The sequence below is a fragment of the Mustela erminea genome, chromosome 1 (assembly GCF_009829155.1).
Source record: "Mustela erminea isolate mMusErm1 chromosome 1, mMusErm1.Pri, whole genome shotgun sequence".
NCBI lineage: Eukaryota > Metazoa > Chordata > Mammalia > Carnivora > Mustelidae > Mustela > Mustela erminea.
The window spans coordinates 24832831-24850444 of NC_045614.1; the positions used below are offsets into that span (position 1 = coordinate 24832831).

The following is a 17614-nucleotide window of genomic DNA, read 5'->3' on the forward strand; positions in this document are numbered from 1 at the left end:
ATTATTATACACTCTGCTCTGTGTATACCAATAAGAATAATTCTTATATTAACAATGTTACCAATTAGGGAAAAAAACCCGGAAGAGAAGGTCAATGGGCAAGCTAAAGTTAAAAGACAAGTCTCACTGCTCTTGGACTATAAATAAATAAATAAATGCAACAAGAGATTCTTCAAAGGGAAATTTCTTTCCATTCCCTGACTCACTCTATAATTTCTAGAATTAAAGCTTTCTATTTCTATTTTCTAAAATAATTCTATACAGTTTATTTTTACAGAAACTGTAAATTAGAAAAAAAAAAAAAAAACAGTTTTTTCCCTCCTCAATAAAATAGTTGCACCCAAAGCAAAATCAGCCAATTTCTGTCTTCTTATTCTAGTTTTCATATTTCTTTAGCTTGATATTGCAATTAATCTTCACCTGTATTATACTCATTTAATTTAGAGTAAAGTTTTAAAAAACAGCAAACTTTAAAATTATCAAAATTCCTTACAAAGAAATTTCCAAAATTTATTGAAATTTCCAAAGCCGTTGTTAGATATATCAACAATAAGGTATTTTGTTCAGAGAAACGTACACAGTACCCACTCATTTTTAAATAGGTCCCTCCAAAATGTAGGCTTCGCAAAAATGTGAAATTACACAGTGTGAAAATTCCAAGTACCTTTACCCAATACGGAAGAGAGTTCCAGTCACTAGTTGGATAAATTTTCCCTACAACTTGAGCTGGTATTGTGGGTAATGAAGTGATAGAATTCACATTTCATAAGAAAAGCCATATAAAGGAAATAGATATTATTTTTCTAGAAAGTGATTTATAATAATACTGAGAAACTATTTTTTTAAAAAATTCCTTCCCCTTCTCAACATTTACAGAAAAGGCTAACATATCTTGAGAGATTTACTATTTGCTGATATTCATCCATATGGTAGTACCAACCAAAAGCCAGGAGTAGGTGAGAAATAGGAGGTGGGTTGGGGGTGGGGGTGGGGGGAAAGAAATGGTTAACCCTGCCACCTTGGCATCTCTTCTTCTGGAGCCAAGACTTATTAGGCCCACCTGGGACTCTCTCTTGATTTTGCTGTTGTTGTCACTGTTTTAACAGATCTGCAAGTTCAGAATGGTTTTACTCATCTCCAAGGAACCTCAGAAGCATTCTGTACCAGAAAGCATTTCAACTACAATGCAAACTGTATTCCTCTATCTTCTTCACATTCTAGAGGATGCAGAAAGAGAGCCAGAGCAGGCACTCAAGCAAATGTTAAAAAGTAAAAATAATACAGAGCATAAAGACCTAGTTCTACAAATTGGAGCTGGCTCAGCAAAACATTAGCCATGGCAAGTCTTACCAAGGCCAGGTCGGAAAGGTGCAAGAACCAACCCCTGGCTACACCTCAAAGGTTCAAAAACATTTCCAAATATAGAATCCACTTTATGTTTGCAGGAGTTGTAAATCAGGGAAAACAACTTTTTCCATCCCCAATAAAATATTTGCACCCAAAGCAAAATCAACTGATTTCTGGCTTTCTACCAGTTCTGCTTGGGCATAAAATTTTCTGACACTTCACCAGAAATGTCAGCATTAGTGTAAGGCAGCTAAAAGAGGGAAATAATTTTCTGACCTGTGGATAACCCCTTCAACCCCAACAGGAAAAGGAATTTTAAAAAACACCTGAAACCCAGCTTTTCCAGTTATTAGTATAAATGGGACAAACTATTTTTCTTAGTGGCCAAATCCTTCCTTATAGGAAGTGCTGGTCTTTGAATTCATGAGGGGAGGGGTCATGTCTGTTTTACTGCTATATTCCCAACACCCAGCTCTAACTCCCACATGCAGAAGGATTTCAATGAACAGCCAAGAAAAGAGGGGGAAGGGGAGGGAGGGAGAGAGAAAGCAAAGGGAAGGAAAAGAAAGGGAGGTGGAAAGAAGGAATGAAAGACAGTAGAGAAGTAGGGAGATAAGAAAGGGAGGAAAAAGGGAAGGAAGAAGGAGCAGAAGAGGGAAAGAGAGAGAGAGGGAGAGAGGGAGGAAGAAAATGAAATAAATTCAGAAGAAGATCTCTTCTCCTTTCCTTTTATCTGTGTCTTTATGTTTCTTGAACTTTCAAGCATCTGGCTCAATAAAAAACTGATCATAGCTTTTCTTAGGGCTTCCTGTCTGAAGCTGTAAGATCACCAGTGCAGTCAACTCTACTACCAGCAACTCTCCATGGGGACCAAGTAGAGGGTGGGAGGGGTGAGATGAAGTTAATGGAAGTTCCTCTCTTCAAGAGTCATTTGTTCAGCACACCGGAGTGTGACTGCCAGCCACCTCCAGTTTGTGGCACAACACCCCATGGAGCTGGAGACCCAGACAGTGCTCAAGGAGGCCACCATCTACTAGGAGGCACAATGCCTAATTCAAGGTAGGTTGAACACAGCCCAGGGAAAGGGTCAGATAAAGCTCTAAGAAGATCAAGGCAAAGGAAATTGCACCTGTCTGAGGAGTTCAGGGAAGGTTGGAGAAATGACACCTGAGAAGAAATCAGCCCAAAGAGGGAAAAGGGAGGGAGGACATGAATCTCAGGGCAAAGACAGAGGCTAGCAGCACAGCAGGCAGGACAGTATTTGCCCAAGTGCTTCATGGGTATATTCTATGAACCTCATATGTGGGAAACCATGGATCCCACACAATTGCACAGGTGTCCCTACTATGAGTCTTCTCAAAGATTTTAATGCAATTGGAGCAGAAGTGGCAAAAGATTCTATTTGCATATCAGAAAGGACTGGCTTTTAGGTGAAAAAAAAAAAACCAATCTATTCACTTACTAGCTGTATTAACTTGAGCATAATATTCAACTTTGGTGAACTCCAGTTTTCTATTCTCCAACATGGAAGAATTGGTGGGCCCAATATCATACAGTTGTTTTGAGTAAATACTATATAGAAAGTGATTAATTCAGTGCTGGCACTTAGTTAACGCCCAGTATTATTTCTACTGCTTCTACTTCTACTTTTGTTATTTCCATTATTATTAAGATGGATGTGCATCATGAATGTAAAAATTAAGAATGTCATATACATTATTTCTTCAAAGAATTTGTCAGTTTTTCATCAGCTATTTTTTCAGAAATGCCAGGTCAGCATATAGTACCAGGCAAAGCACACAGTAGGTGCCTACTAGGTGTCTATGGAGAGAACAGGGCAAGAACTGACCCTAGCAAAGAGCAAATTGCAGGACAGCAAGGGAATGCTCTAAGCAAGTTGTTTCTCATTATTTCTTTGGGCAACAGGCCTCTGAGGTCCAAGAGTAATGACTTCATCCTTTGCTAGAAGAATGAGAGATTGAAGTGCAGTACTGAACTTTGGGGAAACATCACAAAGAGTTTATTTTGGTGGAAATGTTTGAAGTGACTCTGTAACAATGAGCTCATGCCTGCTGCCAGACCCCAGCCATGAGCTGGAGCCTGCTTGCCAGGGAGATGCACACAGTCCATCACTAATTCCACTTCTGTGGGACATAAAAAGGGAGGATCCCAGAAGCCCTACTCCAAAAACAGCTCCTTCCTCTCCAAGGGTGGATATTGAGGCACAAACAAGGAAGTAGCTGACCCAGGATCCAAAGCAAATCAGAGCCTGGAAGAGCCCAGAAAGACCCGAGCCTTCTAGTTTTACTTGGTCAACTCTCTGGCAGGATTTTGAAGTGAATCCCAAAGGATACTTTTTATTTATTTATTTGTTTGTTTGTTTGTTTAGTCAGTTGCTGTATACATTTATCTAGATGATTTCATCTGTCATAAATCACATGCTAATCTCACAGATACTTCCTAGAAATGAGCAAACTTCACATAAGCCCTCCCCTCAGCGTGCAATGCAGGGATCCTATTATATCCCTACAGCTTCCCACTGGTTTTTGTGCAAAGAGATTCTTGACAGAAGTGGAGTTTTCTGGAGTGAGAACGTGAACAGGTCTGGAATATGACATTTGCATTTTACCAAACCAGATCCTTATTATATGTCCACCTGATTTCAAGTACAGAGTTTGTAAAGGAAATGAGGCCATTTAAAAAGGTAGCTGAAAGGGAAGATTTCCTATAGAGTCTAGTACAGAATAGAAGACCCAAGAGTTAGTCAAGTTTTCAAACTTCAGATTGGGAGGTAGGGAGGTGCAGGACAGACTACAAAATTCTATAGTAAGTAAGACCATACATTTTTTTAAAAATATATATATGTGTTATGTGTATACACACATATATGTATATACATACACACACAAATATATATATCTCAACTGTGAGCCATATAAAGAAAGTGCATGGGCCAGAGATCCTGTATTCAATTCAATTCTTACATTGTTTTCCCTTAAATATTCTTTTCTTTTTCAAGTTTTTATTAAATTCCAGTTACTTAACATACAGTATAATATTAGTCTTAAGTGTAGAACTTAGTGACTGATTCATCACTTGCATACAACTTCCAGGATTCATCACAAGTGTCTTCCTTAATACCCATCACCTAGTTAGCCCATCCCCTCCATCCATCTCCTCTCCAGAATTGGTCCATTTCATCTTATTTTAACTGGTAAACATGGAAGTGGTGGGAAAAAAGCAGAGTTAACTCTGGAAGCTTGTCAAAGCTCAAGAAAGCTTCCAAGACCTATAGGCATTTTTGTTCCAGGAAAGTAGGGTTGCCCCATTTGTCTTACACTAAAAATATAACAAGAGGCCATTGACAAGGATTGCACATTTTCTCCATTGTGTTCATTTGGGGAAAGAGGTTAAACAATATTGAAATGATCTGAATCTTAATTTGACCATATAGTTCACGCAACTAGACTTGGACTGAACCTAATCGACATACGAAACCTAATCGACATACCAAGCCCCTTGTAGAAAGACCCCTTGGTACCCACAACCTCTCCCAGCCCTAATACTGCATCCTGTCTTCTGAGAGTCACAGTTCATGTTCAATTGTCATGAAACTGAAAAAATCTAAATACTACACAGTACAGGTTTCTGACACATAAGACACAGCAGAATGCCTATAGAACAAATCTAAAGGTCCTGGTAGGGAGCTTTAGGTGTGGGAGCCAAAGTGGTCCCTGGTCTCCAGGGCTTCAATATCAACAGGAGCAGCAGAGGGAAGGCAAAATGAGAAAGAAAACAAAAAATACAGGCAAGGAGAAAAGCTTAAAGCTTCATTAAAGGAGTGCATCCAAAGCTTGGAGGAAAGATTTGGATGTGATGTGGCCAACCTCCTCCTCTCCAACCTTCATTATGATGTCTGTATCTCCACATAGGGGCACCAGAAAGTGAATTAATAGTTCTTAGATTTTGAGTGAGAGCAGTTCTGTAGGACCATGATTTTGACCCCTGTTTAGATCACAGGAGAACTCTTGAGAATGGGCTTCCTTCAGTGAGATGATGTTTGTGGGACACCCACTGTGGTATGTGGAAATAGCAGAGATTTGGTTTCATTTTCAGGGACTATATGCCATAGGGATTGGGAATAGGCAGTGGGACAAAACTGATATATGGGCAGGAGGACTCACTTTGCAATTATCTGCTGCTGGCATAAATGAATTGGTCTGGTGGCTTAGGTGCTGAGCAGTGGATAGACACACAGGTACAGATACTGAATAAAGAGAAGAAAATAACATTGCTTGCCTCTCAAAGAGCAACTGCACTGGCTATCAGTTTGAGTCTTTTTTTTTTTTTTTTTTTTCCCAAGACTTGGTAGCCCAAATCATACCATGCGCACTGTCTGGTAAATGCATTGATTAAATGAAGAAATCACTAGATAGTACTGCATATTATTATAAGGAGAAGATTTGCTTGACTTAAAGGAGAACCAGTTACTGACTTGGACTCCTATCTAAGAGGAGTCAAATCTGGGATGCATTTCTAAAACAAAATATTCATTTTGCTTCTTAATATCAGGATGCACATAGTCAACGCTGAATCTAGTTTTACATTTGGTCCCATATGCTATGCCCTAGGTAATTAAAGTATGTCTTACGGCTAATAAAAATGAAGTTAAAAAGTCAAAAACCAAAACAATGACAGGAAATAACATGTGTGTACAATATGTTACCAACACACTGATAATTTTCAAAAGTGACTTTAAAAAAGTATCATAAATCTTTCAAAACATAGTGATTTATTAACCAAAAAGTCTGAGTGGTTTGCACTATTAAATTTAGCTTTTGAGTTTCTGTGTCACAGGCAGGTCTTTTGTTCTCCTAGGTTAAATTTAGCATCCTGGATTTTGTTTTTTCCACTGCAACATGTTTTATCATCACACAGTCAATTTTCTGAGCTGCTTGGGAGAAATGCTCTAGAATTTCACTCTGATTTCTCTTAGTTGTATAATCTGGGAATCAAAGGTATCGAATAATCCAACAGTGATTTACTTCCCATCTTCTTCTTTGCCCTTTCCCACCTATATGGCTTTCTCATAAAACAAACCTTCCCTAGGCATGGGATGAAATGGAAAAAAAAAAAAAAATGCAGTGGCCAGAGGAAAACCATTTCAGAAATGTGTTTGTTAAACAAGTGCAAGCAATAAATTGAGCTTAGGAGGGAAAGGCAGTTAGAAGAAAAACTGAAAGTACTGACCTGAGAGTCAAGCTGATTGGAGCAAGGGTGAAAGCAGCAATTTGGAGGATAAGCAGAAAAGAAAAGGGATAGCAAAAGAGAATAAAAGGAAGGAAATGCATTAGTTTTAAACATACAGCCAACAGATGTTATATTAGCAGGTTTTATAACCAAATGAAGGACAATAAAGCAACTTTTATCTGTTATAACCCCCAAAAGCCCTGGGCACACACTGTAAACTGTTCTATTAAATATTACACATAGGAAACCAGTATCTGCTCTCATGCATTATCACTGTAAGCACTGGTGTGAACCAGAGGTGTGCTGTAGCAATGCAACAGCAGAATTTGCTCTCTTCTGGCAGAATATTCATAGGGACCGTTCCTATCTGTGTCCATACAAAATTCTATTATTTAATAAACTGAAATGGAAGTTACTAAGGTATTAGAGCTAGTGGTAAGCACTGATGTCGGAAAGATTTTATTTGAACCAGTAAGTTGGATGGTTGCATCTTATGAGATGTTCTTCCTTCCTCTTTGAAAATCAAAAGGAGCTGAACAATTTGGCTTTCCATTCAAAGATTTACATTTTACATGCTCACAAAACACTGCACCTAGCAATGATCAAAAGACACTGTGAGCAGGGCTTTGGGTGAGGAGCTGCCCGCCCATCAGCCTCCCAAGAGAGGACAGAGCAACTTCCAAAGTTGAGAGTAATTATTTTTCAGTTGTAAAAATGAGGATCATACTTCCATCCCTGAAAATATCCAGATGCTTGATAACTTATTTGTGCAAAAATATTTAAGATGCCCTTCCTATTGATCAAAATAATAAAGTCCCAAATCCAAGCAAAAGTTAAAAGAAAAAAAAAGTGATGATCTTCAAGCTACCACAGGAGCATACAGTGGACATTTATTTTATGAATCTATTTAATGCTCTTTGTAAAACAACAAAGTGAATGAACAAATATGATACCAGTGATCTGCTCAAGGGGACCCCACCATTCCATACTATTGAAAAGTAATTTTAGGAGCACCTGGCTGGTTCAGTGAAAAGAACATGTGATTCTTGATCTTGGGGTTGTAAGTTTGAGACCCATGTTGCATGCAGAGATTGCTTAAATACATGAAACTTTTAAAAATTTAAAATAAATAAGTAGTTTTAAGCATTTCACAGAGGAAGGAAAAACAAAATAAATCCTCAGACGAAAGCTTAAACAAGAACATTTCAAATGAAAATAGTGTTGATCAAAATGATAAAAATCAAAGAGAAAATTCAGGATTAAACACACGGTGCAAGCATTGGTCCAATAATCCCTCATATCTGAAATCCCCCTGTACAGTATTTTGTGATCATGAACACACAACTGATTAAAAATAAGTTAGATCAAGCCATGATCATTGTGGGAACTTTGGCCCCAGCTGTTGCTTCAAATTCTTCTGGATCAGAGAAGTAGATCAAACTGAGGTCTATGGCCAAGCTTTAGAGCATCCTAAATTGAAATAGCAAGCAAACATTTGAAATTAGTTGACTTTTCCAAGCATTCCTAGTTTCCATCAAATTCTCAAAGGCATCCATGACCTTCCCCAAAAGGTTGGTAGGGAAGGTGCAAAACTATCTGCCACTTGTTTCATTGAAATTTCTTCAAACACTTTATCAAATATAAATGGATATTTCTCAGCAAGAAGAGTTTATATCAAAACAAAGAGAACTGGTACAAGGTTTCTTCAATGTATCATGAGACTTCTACATGAGACTTCTAGCATGAGACTTTACACAGTATCCCATTTTTCTAAATAAAGCTTTAGTTTACATTTTGTTAAAAGTGTTCTGAAAGGCATCAAAGAAATTATGTCATCACATTATTGAAAAAATTCAGAAGGAAAAATAACAGTCTGCTTCTCAACCTTAGATAAGGTGCTTTTAGGCATCTAAGATGATTTCTCAAGTGTCTGAATGTCTGATGGCTTTAGTCAGTGATCCAGATAATTAAGTGCTACCTGTTTTCTATTCTGACATTACGTGTTATGTGCAGAACCCCAAAGGACACATGCTGTTCTCCACAGTGGGGAGGGATGTGATCAAGGGCTTGATTTGGCCATTTCCTGTCCCCTAGACAAATAACAGCAAACCCCCACTATATTTAGGATAGTTACATGAATGGTCACCTAACTGATACCTTTCGGTGGCTGAGATGCAGAAACCTAGTGGCAGCAGACCTTGTTTGACAAGAGATCTGTTAGCCTCTCTCTTTCCCCTAAGGCAGAACTAATTCTGAAACTCTAAATGAAACTCAGAGCCGTTGATGGGCACTGACACAGAAAGACCACATATTTCAGTCCCTTTAATGTTTGATTACCTATCCGATCATACAGCAGATGTGGTATCTAGCACCAGCGATCAAATAAAGACTTCAGCTTGATTTGGACCAACACTTAGGGGTATGCTCAAGGCCCTTCACCCACTTTGTGTCAACCTTCCCCAGAGTCCATTCACTTGCTGTCCAAGGCAGAAGCTCCCTGCTGAGCCATCAGCATCAAGTGCAAAAGTTTATAGGAAAAACTGCACATGGGGACCACACTGGAGCAATATGCATTTTGAAAAGCAAAATCGTTAATGGCTGATGTAAAACATCCTTCACGTGGAATTTAAGAGGTAAATGCATCCTTGTAAGTGCCAGGCATATGTGATTTGGAATGTATACATTGTGAAAAAAAAATTAAAAATGGGAAGATTAGCAGAGCAGAAAGCAAACAAGAACTGCCCTCTGAGAGAGAAGTAGGCCAGCGTCAGTGTCATTTGAGTTATGCTATTCCTAACCCTGAACCTTTTGTTGCACATGACTGAAGTTCTGGAATATTTTAGAACACTCATTGCTTTTAAAAAGAAGTCTTTTCACTCTGGTAGGTCACGTTACAGACCAGAGACCACAAATTTATTTCAAGTTCAATTTTTTGGTTTTCAAAATCACAAACTTAATTGCAAACACTCCTCTATGAGTCCAAAATGGAGATATATGTCACACTGCTAAGAAATCTTTAGTTCCCCACATTACGAGGTAGGAATTTTGTAGTTTAAGCCAGAAAATGGAGATATTGTCCAATTTGAAAAGGGCTGCCTGACAAACAAGAAAGATGTTTTGGTCAGAATACACATGGAGCCCAGCAGATAATGATTCAGAAAGCCAGGCCGAGGCTGAGCTCTTCTTTTCCCAAGAAACTTCCCCTTACTTTCCACCACCGCCCCCAACTTCCTTCAGGCCTGGGCTGGGGCTGGATCTCAGACATTTCCCAGACTATGTTCTGCTGCTGGACCCAAGACACAGGCAGGCAGAGAACTGGGACAGACTCAAGTCTCACCACACGTTTTATGAATTACAGTGCCTGGGAGGCATCAGCTTTAAGGAAAGGCAAAGGCAGAGATAAAGAAAATGTGCAGAAAGTACATAAAGATAAATGCCTGTAAAATCACTGTTGTTTTAATACATTCCATATTGAGGATATAAAAATGTGAATATTCTTGATGATTTAATGGCACTAGTGTCCAGCTAAGACCTGTTTGTCTAACTGAATGACTACACTATTTTTATGCAAATATTTATAGTAGCTGATCCTGATTTTTCAGTTACAGTTCTGGGGAGCTTCAAAATGTGGGGCACATCACTTTCTCTCATGAAAGCTAATAAAGATGAGACAGATCTCCTGTGGCCCAGCAGCAATGCCTCTCTCTCTCTCTGCAGGCTATGTGGCTGTTCAGTGCTACTGGACTACCTTCTTCCTTCTGGCTCACTGTTGGACAGGATTGTTCTCAGTCACTAATCTGTTAGACCTGGATTCAAATTCTGACTTTAAATCTTATAAGCTCTGAAAGCTTTAGGAAGTTACATATAGTTAATTAATCTGTGTGAGTCATTCATGTTATGTAGTTTTCTCATCTATGCAATGAAGAAAATGATACTTCCTGTGTTGTTGGTAAGATTAAATGGTATACAGTATTACAGGTCAACTGCTCAGCAGAGCAGTGAGCACAAAAAATACATTATTATTATCATAATTACTATTCTAATATTATTAAGGCATAGATAATATTATGCTCTTCAGAGGCTCACAGCTTCTCAGAACAAGAGACTAGGAGTCAGGAAACATACATTAGAGTTTTGCCTATTTCTGACCACAGGACCAATCTCCAAGAGGTAATTCAACCTTTCAGGGTCTTAGTTTTCTCACCAATAAAAGAGATGTAATGGTAACGTCCCTGTGATTTAACATCAGCTTTTCAGGAAAAATTCTGGTCCTAATATACAATTCCAAAGTAGACATATAGGTATATCTAAAGTTAACTGTGTTTTTAAGAACCAATAAACTGGCAGAACATTCCCACATTTTAAAATTAATATTAAGCCTTTAAGGATTTTAATTTGTACACTTATCTCGGGAAAAGAAATTTCTGACTTAATCACTAAAATTGGTCACACTGTATAAAAATCCTGTTATCATCAAACTAATACTAAGGTTTCTAAGTGAAATATTAATTGATTTAGAGTTTGAATATATTAAATAGTATACTTGAAAATGTTGAAAATTTGAGAATTGACCTATCCATTTAATACCTGGCCACTTAATACTGAGAATTTATTTGTTTTAGCATTCAATTATTCCTAATGATGTAACTATCCCACAAGGACTTGGCACCTGAAAAGTATAATACATTTTAAGGTCACATGGCTGGTACAAAGCAGAAGCAAAATTTGAACCCCAATCCTTCTGTCAGTAGAGCCTATGATCTTTCCATAGGCCACAGGGAGCTATTCTGCATATGTCTTAAAGTCCTGTCAGGACTCACAAGTGCCTTGATCAGAGCTAGCAAACATTCACTGATTTATTCAAAATTTGTTCATCTCTCCCATATGGACTGAATCTAGGAAAGACAAATTCTGCCTTATTGCTGAACCAATAAGAAATCCTCAGAGGTAATGGAGTTACATAAGATTATTCAGAAATTCTTTTCTTTTACAAAATATAGGAAAACACATTGATAGAAAGCTTATTTTTAGAGTCTATCTTATATATATAAATACAATATGGATATGATTTATCTGAAACTCTAAATACTCTGGAACCCTGATATAACCTTCTTTGTTTTTAGACAGAATTTGCTATCAGGTAGGCCTGCCTTAGACCCTATTCAAACATATTTATTTAACAAATGTTGTAAGGTCCTCTTAAAAGATACATCCCAGATGAATTTGTTGTGGTGTGCCAAAAAACATCGAAAGGATATGAGCTCCTTTCCCTTTCTCCTATCTTGAATGAATTTCCAAATACATTTTTTGCTTGAAACAAACCTAAACCACAAATGCTTGTCTTTCACGGGTAAAAACAAAACAAAACTAAACTAAACTAAACTAAGCTTCCAAGTAGTCAGAGCCTCAATTTCTCACACACTTTGTTGGCACACATGTTAGATGAGGGACATCACTCAAGAAACTTGGCCATTACTTTCTTAAACACTTAAGAAGTACACAAGCCCTCAAAAGATAAGCCAATTGCCTTCTTGAGTATCCCACAGAAACATAACGTCATCCCTAACAGGCCTATTCCTCACACATCACTCGTTTCCAATTTGAAATATGCATGTGCATTCCAAATCCACTACAACCTGTGATGGACAACTAAGCAAATCATGTTCACTCACTGCTGAGAACACACAACATGGCTGCAAAACTTACCTCTCAAGTTCTGCAATCTTCTTGTCCTTGTCATTCTTTTCATTCTCCACCTCCTTGAGGATCTCCAGCAATCGGTCAACTTCCGCTTGGGCCTTGCCGCACTCATCACGGTAGTAAGAGGCCTCTTTATCAAGTTGTTTTATTCGGTCTGCAAACTCGGGATTCATCCTGGAGTCATCTTCAATATTATGAGCCTTCAATATTATATTTTTAAAGAATGTAGTTAAGACAACAATTTAGAACAATAGGTAGTGCAGTCACCAATGGTCCAGAAATTATCAATGGAGAAAAAATAATCATCATCAAGAATTATGGGTATACTGTCAGTTAAAAGGCAAAATGGAAAATCACACAATTCAGCTACTTCAGAACAATACTGATTTTAAATTATATTACAGTTTCACAGGAGAGGGGTTTTTTTATTGTTAATATTTTGTTGCATTAATGTTACTACTTTTGGTTTTTTTTCCCCCACCAAGAAATGGGGGATGAGTGTGGGGAGAGACTGTGACATCTTTATGCCCATGCTTTGGCAAGCAGAACTAACACAATTCAACTCCTCACAGTTAAGGAGGTGATTCATACCAACAGCTTCCTTTTCCCATAGAGAAACTGAGGATAAAACAATATTAAATTATTTTTCCAAAAACTATCAAGGATATATGTAAAGCCAGGTTAACATGTAAGAGACTGGTTGACTGATGACTGAGTACTTCATCCCACTGAGAAATTTCAGCAGAAGATGTAGATTGAAAGAAAGACTCACAAGTGAGGAAGGGCTTTCCAGCTAACAGTCATACCCATAAATTCTTGTTCTCTTAAGTAAATTTAACCTGAACCAGGAGGAGGATGAGCTAATTCATGAACAAGCACACAGACAAGAATCTGCAAACACATGCATGGGTGGGTGGCAGCTTCTCACACAAGAACATACACAGGCAACAACACAGCAACAACACTGCAGAATAATTTGCAGCCAAAGTATTTGTGGTTTTGTGTGTCTGAAAGTGTGTTATGGCTTTTTTTTTTTCCCAAAATAAACTTTTGGCTGAAATATTCTCAGACAGATGAAAATAACACTGCACTGCAATGTTTTGCCTACCCCTTGTTTCCCATTATTCCTAAATGACTTCTTCAAAGAGTAGGCAGGGAAAAAACAAGTAGTTTAACAACAGTGCACATTCAACAGAGAAAGTTCAGAGAAGTCATATATGTATGTATCTCCAAAATCCATGTGTGAAATCATACAATGTTAATAATTTATTAGGACTTAGGTTGTTCTGCTGTCTTGAGATATAGAACAGATGTTCATTGTGTTTTTATATCTTTTTGTTTAATTTCAGGGAAAAAACAGGCAAGCAAGCTACAGCTACTGTGGGGTTAAATGAATCATGCATGGTTAGAAAAATTAATACTAATAAGAACTACTATTACAAGGTTGACAGTTTTTGCAATGATTTAGTTGAAAAAATTAAAAAATTAGTATAAAAATAAATTTATTTATGACAAAATCATTTTTAGAATAATATTCTTGCATGTAACATATTATTTAAGCATGAGGATAGGAGGAAAATAATTTGTTTTCATGTTCTTTATCCTAAGATTTCTTTATCCAAGAAATAAACTCAAGTATGCAAAAAGAACTTGGAGATATTTATCAATTCAACATACTACTATCAGGTACTAGTTTATTCCCTTTTACCAATATTTCTCGGAAAGCATTTATTTTTTATTTACTTAGTATGTACATTAGACTTCATTCTAATAGATTAGTGAACCTTTTCAGTATAATTAAAATAATCTGAAAGAGAATCCTGAGCTAATATGCCTTTAGAAGTTTATTCATCTAACAATTTTATTTTAAATTGAAGTAATGAAAATTTTAATTTGTTAATTGCCACTTTTAAAATATAGAGTTGATATTCTAATTTAAAAGGAAATACTTCTATACCTATTTATATTTGTGATAAGAATCAATTCACTACTCTTGTATCAGAAAAGCACTGAAAATATAGTTTTAAAATTCCAGAGAAAAAGAAAACAAAATATTGATGTTAATTCTTTTCCATCTTTTATGCCATATTACCATTATTTTATGGCAGCTGAGGAGCATTTCATGACATTATTTCAAACAACCTGACCAACAAAACTAAGATCTTAAAAAAAAATAATTCAGGAACTGAACTAGAAACACACAAAACAAATATAAATATGCTTTCATTGCATGTCTCTGATTTAAGATTCCTTTCTTGACTCTGACTTAAAGATTCACAAAAAGCTAGCAGTTCAGTTAGCCACTGTGCTATATTTTGTTTTTTTTTCTTATGATTATGACTATTAATAAATGGGTACATAATTAATATTCATGAGACCTAGATTCTAAATTTAGCCCTGTGTCTTATGACTACTGTGGGCAAAGGAGTTGGCCTCTCCGAGGGCAGAAAAAGCTACCATACAGCAAACGTGGGGAAGGTATTATTCATTTGTGTTCTTATTATGAGTATTATTTTATGATATGCACCCCGCTATTGGGGCTTGTTATACAGCTAAGTTAATAGGTTTATTTAGTTTCTCATCAAGATACTACATATGTCTTAGAGAAGCCTCCTTGCTAAGCTTACAGAAAAAGCAGTCTGCTGGTAAATGGGTATCTAAGCACATTCTTTATTTTAGCTCTATGAAGAGAAGATAACCCAAGGCAGCTTTTGACACTGGGTGAAATTAGATGGGTTAGTAGTCTTTTCAATCGAACAAATGACTCATGGGATGTTTAGAAGTACAGAAAGCCTAGGAAAAGACATGCCTGAATCTAGGCCATTGTTGGCCTCATATGATATTAAAGTTAGATCATATTATTAAAAGAGATCATAGCCACCTTTACGGTTAGCCTGGTATCTTTTAGGTAATACTTGTAGGTGCTAATGATTCTTCCTCTTAAAACAAGAATACCTTTGAGTTAAATAGATCTCCGTATCAACGATAAGTGTCAGAATTCCCTGAAGAGTTATTAAATAAACGTGTAAATAGATACCATTTAAAAACTGTTAAGTCAACAGAAAGCTTTAAGAAAGAGTCATACAGAGGTGGATGAGTAACAGCTACTTCTGGGTCATCACTAGTGTCCAAGCGAAGACTCAGGAGAGGAGAGTTTGTCATGACTGAACAGCTGGTGAATCCCTGATCCAACCTGAGTAGTGGGGGCAAAAGTCTCCACAGAATTTATAAAAGATATTGCAAGTAACCACTTCTATTCAGCTTGAATCAATACTTTTCAGAGGATGGGCTGAAATTGTTAGGCAGTGTAGCATGAGTGTGATATACTATGATCTACGAACATGAGGATTATACTATACTAAAGAAATACAGGAGGAAATTGAGCTTATAAAGCAACACTTCCTTCCAAGTTATAAGGTCAGAGCCTCCTCAAAAAATGAAGTGAAGGAAGCACTTTATTTGCATTTAGCAATGCTCTTGGCTTTTCAAATTATAACAATGGGTTCTTTAACCTAGAATGGCAGCTCTTAATAGGGATTAAAAGTAGATAACAGAATTGGACCTAATATACTTTAGACACTGCAGAAAAAATATAGATATATATTTGAATAATCATTATCTGAACAAATTCCTACCACGGCATTCTCACCCATTCAAGGTCTAAACTAAAAATACACAGCAATTATTTCCCCTTATGGATCTGTTGATTTGAATTAGCTCTCCCAAAAGGTGAGGAAGCGACTGCCCACTTCATTCTAAGACACATCAGCTTTGTCCCCTCTCTTCATTAGTCAGGAGTCTAACGCTTGAAAATGCAGATTGGTGTGGATTTAATGGTTTTAGAAGCTACTTATTATAAATATAAGGTAGAACACTGTCACTTTCAAAGACATCCACCAGTCATAAAATGAATAACAAAAAAATGTCAATGAACATTCTTTTCTTAACGTAGAGATTCAATTTTGCTGATTAAACCAGTCAGTTTAAAGGCAAATCCATATATCTGGTTCTGCCTCAACATTATTTCTGTTTAACTTTTAGAGCAACTCTCAAGCATCTCACAGAGACACAGAAAGTTGGGAAAAAAATATTTCAGAAATGACTGTACTGCATATTAGATCAGTAAGTTCTGAGGATCCTCCAATTATGTTTTCCTACATTTCTAAGGAAATTTCCCCCATAAATGGGAATAATCAAAACAAACTTTGGAGACTCATTGATGTGGGCAAGCCTTGGAATTTTGACATGAAGAAAAGCCTGAAATCAAGCACAAAAGAGGAATTTAGCCATGACTTAAGACAGGTAGTACATAACAATACCTAGGGGCTATTTTAATTATAGAATTTAGAACTATTTCAGGAAACAAAGCAAAGTTTCAAGTTAATATTATATTTCAATTAAAGTTAAGAGCAAAAAGTGATTTAAGCCAAACCAGGGATTGATAGTATCAATATGAAAAATCACAAGTTTATTAATAATTTTCTTATAAATTTTGGACATTGATTATTTTCAGTAAAATTCTAGTTCATCATTCCAAGTGCCTAGAAAGGAAAGCATTAACTTTGGCCCTGAAACCTACTGTGAAACTGGGCAGGGAATATCCAATTATAATATTATATAGCATTCTTTCTTTGAAATGGGGCCTAACAATTTAAAAAAATCATTTCTTTTAAAATAAACGAATGATTAGTCATGAGCTTAAAGCACAAGCAGAACACTAACTAATGAGCCTGATGGTTTTTCTGCCTGATGGTTTTTCTTCCCTGTGCTTATGGGTTTCAGCAATAATTTGTTAAATTTATGCACAGTGAAAATATGATTCTTAATTGCAGCACTTTGGGGGGTTTAAACATTCCTTTCATATCTGAGCAGCAGAAGAGGGCATATAAACTACTTTAAACATTGTATTTTATTTCAGTCTTCTAAAAGAAGTTTCAACCTTCACATAATTCTGAGTTATGAACAAACCTTACTTTTTAAAAATAAAGGTTTGAAGGGTAATTATAGAACTGCGATATATTATAAAATTTACATTTTATTTTAAATCTAATTAATTAATACCAAATATAAAAGCTGAGCCTAAATAATACATTCAAAATCTAATAATGATATATCTTTGAATCTTAGCCTACTTAGTTCTAAAGGAAACTTCTTTTACAACTCTAGCTAAGTACATCCAGAATACTCACAATTTTCATATTATAACTATTACAAAATAAAACTTTTCTTATAGATGGAATAAATAGGATATTTTTAGTATATGTGCTGCTGAAGCAAGCACCAAATAGGATATTTTTAAATAAATGAACAAATGTTC

At 36.5% G+C, this 17614-nt stretch overlaps 1 protein-coding gene across 12 annotated transcripts in view; it reads right to left on the reverse strand.

The window, feature by feature from the left end:
• ERC2 (ELKS/RAB6-interacting/CAST family member 2) overlaps window positions 1-17614 on the reverse strand; it is a 901328-nt gene that overhangs the window by 432904 nt on the left and 450810 nt on the right. For 9 of the 12 annotated variants that reach the window (XR_004280876.1, XR_004280875.1, XR_004280877.1 and 6 more), the window contains 2 exons: window positions 12304-12497; window positions 6598-6609 (listed from right to left, as the gene is read on the reverse strand). Coding sequence is in view for 9 of the 12 variants with exons in the window: in XM_032322743.1 (XP_032178634.1) it covers window positions 6598-6609; window positions 12304-12497 (206 nt within the window). In the remaining 3 variants the exon portion in view is untranslated. The remainder of the gene's footprint in view (window positions 1-6597; window positions 6610-12303; window positions 12498-17614) is intronic. The other 3 variants (XM_032322753.1, XM_032322736.1, XM_032322710.1) reach the window with 1 other exon arrangement.